This window comes from Phaethon lepturus, unplaced genomic scaffold (assembly GCF_000687285.1).
Source record: "Phaethon lepturus isolate BGI_N335 unplaced genomic scaffold, ASM68728v1 scaffold3582, whole genome shotgun sequence".
In the NCBI taxonomy this organism is placed as follows: Eukaryota; Metazoa; Chordata; class Aves; order Phaethontiformes; family Phaethontidae; genus Phaethon; species Phaethon lepturus.
The window spans coordinates 21225-23498 of NW_010522436.1; the positions used below are offsets into that span (position 1 = coordinate 21225).

General features: G+C 34.8%; 1 protein-coding gene across 1 annotated transcript in view; it reads left to right on the forward strand.

Annotated features, from left to right (window-relative positions):
- LOC104616709 (transmembrane channel-like protein 1) overlaps positions 1–546 on the forward strand; it is a gene marked incomplete at its 5' end in the record, with an annotated part of 14925 nt that extends 14379 nt beyond the window's left edge. Inside the window, one exon of the mRNA XM_010281803.1 lies at positions 477–546. Coding sequence (XP_010280105.1) covers positions 477–546 — 70 coding nt within the window. The remainder of the gene's footprint in view (positions 1–476) is intronic.
- Between the last annotated feature and the right edge of the window lie 1728 nt (positions 547–2274).

The following is a 2274-nucleotide window of genomic DNA, read 5'->3' on the forward strand; positions in this document are numbered from 1 at the left end:
CCCCCCAGCTACAGATAAGGAGCCCCAAGCACATTATGGTGTAATGAAGGATACTGAGGGACAGAAGAGTGGTCCTAACCCCAAACACACTCCTTCAAGTGCAGAACCCCGCTGTGTTCATTTTAAATCTCTATTGTGCACATAAGTTACCTATGCACTTCAGTTTTTGCATGATGGGAGTCTTCAGAAGAAAACATTGCATATGTCTTGATGGCATTGCAAAAATGCATTATTTGTGTCAATAGATTACTAAACTTAGGGATATTTATTGAATGATATTTATTAGAAGAATGAAAAACATTTTCTGAATGAAAAACATTTTCTATTCAGTTGATTATTTTCGTAGAAGCCTGAAAGTGTGTCCCTTAACATCTTTTCCTTTTTCTTAGAAGCACAGTTCACTGAAAACATAGTTTTGTACAAAATGTGTGAGAGAGAGTTATTTTTAAACACTGCTTATAGCTTGTCTTCTGCAGGTCAGATGTTCTTGCCCAAAGATTTCAGATTGCACAGGGGAAAACCGGGATCTTTTCAAAAGCTGGATGATTATCTTTAAAGTCTTTGGGAAAGTATTAAGAAGGTAAATGAAAAGCAATATTCTGCTTGCTGTTATGATGAAAAATTAAATATTACAGTACCGTTGTTAGCTAATAATGGTTTTAGCATATTCTGAAAGACTAAAAAAAAAATTAAAAAATCAAAGTGGTGAAGAAATATCTCCTGTGCAGAAAAACACATTTGAGGAATTGAGGTAAGACAGTTATGCAATGATTTCCCCCAAATACAAAGCTTTATTTTTATGTTCTAGTTTTATTCTCTTGTCCAGAATTTGATAATTATTCTAAGACTCACAAGAGTAATAACAGCAAACTGACTGTCTTCTAAAAAATAAATGTAATTCCATTGGGTATAATAAAGGTCCATTTTGTACAGTAGGAAAAATTTAACAATTTATTGGTGTAAAACAAATCTATGACATCACAAAACAACTTCCATGTGATTAAATTGTGGAAATTATTGAAAAAGGCTTAAAAATACCCCCATTATAGACCATGTATCCCCATAAAACACAATGATCCAGATGCAATTTCCAGCTCAGTCTTTAAATCAATTGCCAGAACCTGCTAACAAAAACCAAGGGAACCACTTTATACTTGAATTGACTCTTGTACTGCTTCCATAAGTATCTGCTATCAGGTAGAGATAAGATATTACATCAATCAGACCTTTAATGAGTACCAGCATGGCTGTTCTACATGTAAACACTAAGCACTGATAACCAAATCGCGAGGCCAGTGTATTGCAATAACTACAAGAGAGGGTATTCTCTAGCAAACAGACTGGAAACACGTCGTTACTAAGGGAGAGGACAAATGAGTTAAGACTGAATCCCAAGATATGTCTGCATCTGCGTTGCAGTGAGTCTTATATTTCAAATTACAACAGTTACAGCTAAGTGCAGTGTAAGCTGCTTTATCTTTCTCAGATAAGATTTATAACTATGGACTTCAGATGAGTGGAAAATTACAGTATTTCAAATTTTAATTTAAAATCTTCTTCTAACACGATTAATTTTTAAACTGAATATGTTTTTAGCCCAGAAGCTATAAGATAGTCAGTAGTCTTATTGAAGTTAAGCATGGGTCCCAGTGCTCTAGGGCTTCCATGTTTTTAAGACAAAATTTTACCTGAAAGTTGGGGTTGATCTGTCATGAGACACTGATTTGCACAGAAGTTTTATCTCAATGTTTGTTAACATTTTGTAATAACAAAACACTGGATATTCCTTAGAAAAAGGAAGATTGTTTATAGAATAAGTGAATAAACTGATTATAAAGGCGCTTTATGGCTTGGTGATCTATGTAAGTTTTTCAAAGGGTGTTGGAATAAATTGGAGTTGTAAACCAGTTTTGATGCAGTTTCATTCCCTGAAACATAGAGGGTAGTTTATGTTACACACACAGATCTTAATAAGGGTTCCTTGATTTGTTAGGAATGAAAATTTTCTGTGGGTATTAAAGGCTTTCTTGTTATTAGCAGGCTTAGTATTTCATGCTTTATATCATGAATGGGAGAGAGATACAGAAAGGAATCCACCAGCTGAAATTATTCTGAGGAACTTTCTGTTCACAAAATCACAGAGTCATTAAGGTTGGAAAAGACCTTTAAGATCATGAAGTCCATCCATCAACCCAATACCATCATGCCCACTAAACCATGTCCCGAAGTGCCACGTCTACACGTTTTTTGAACACTTCCAGGGATGGTGACTCC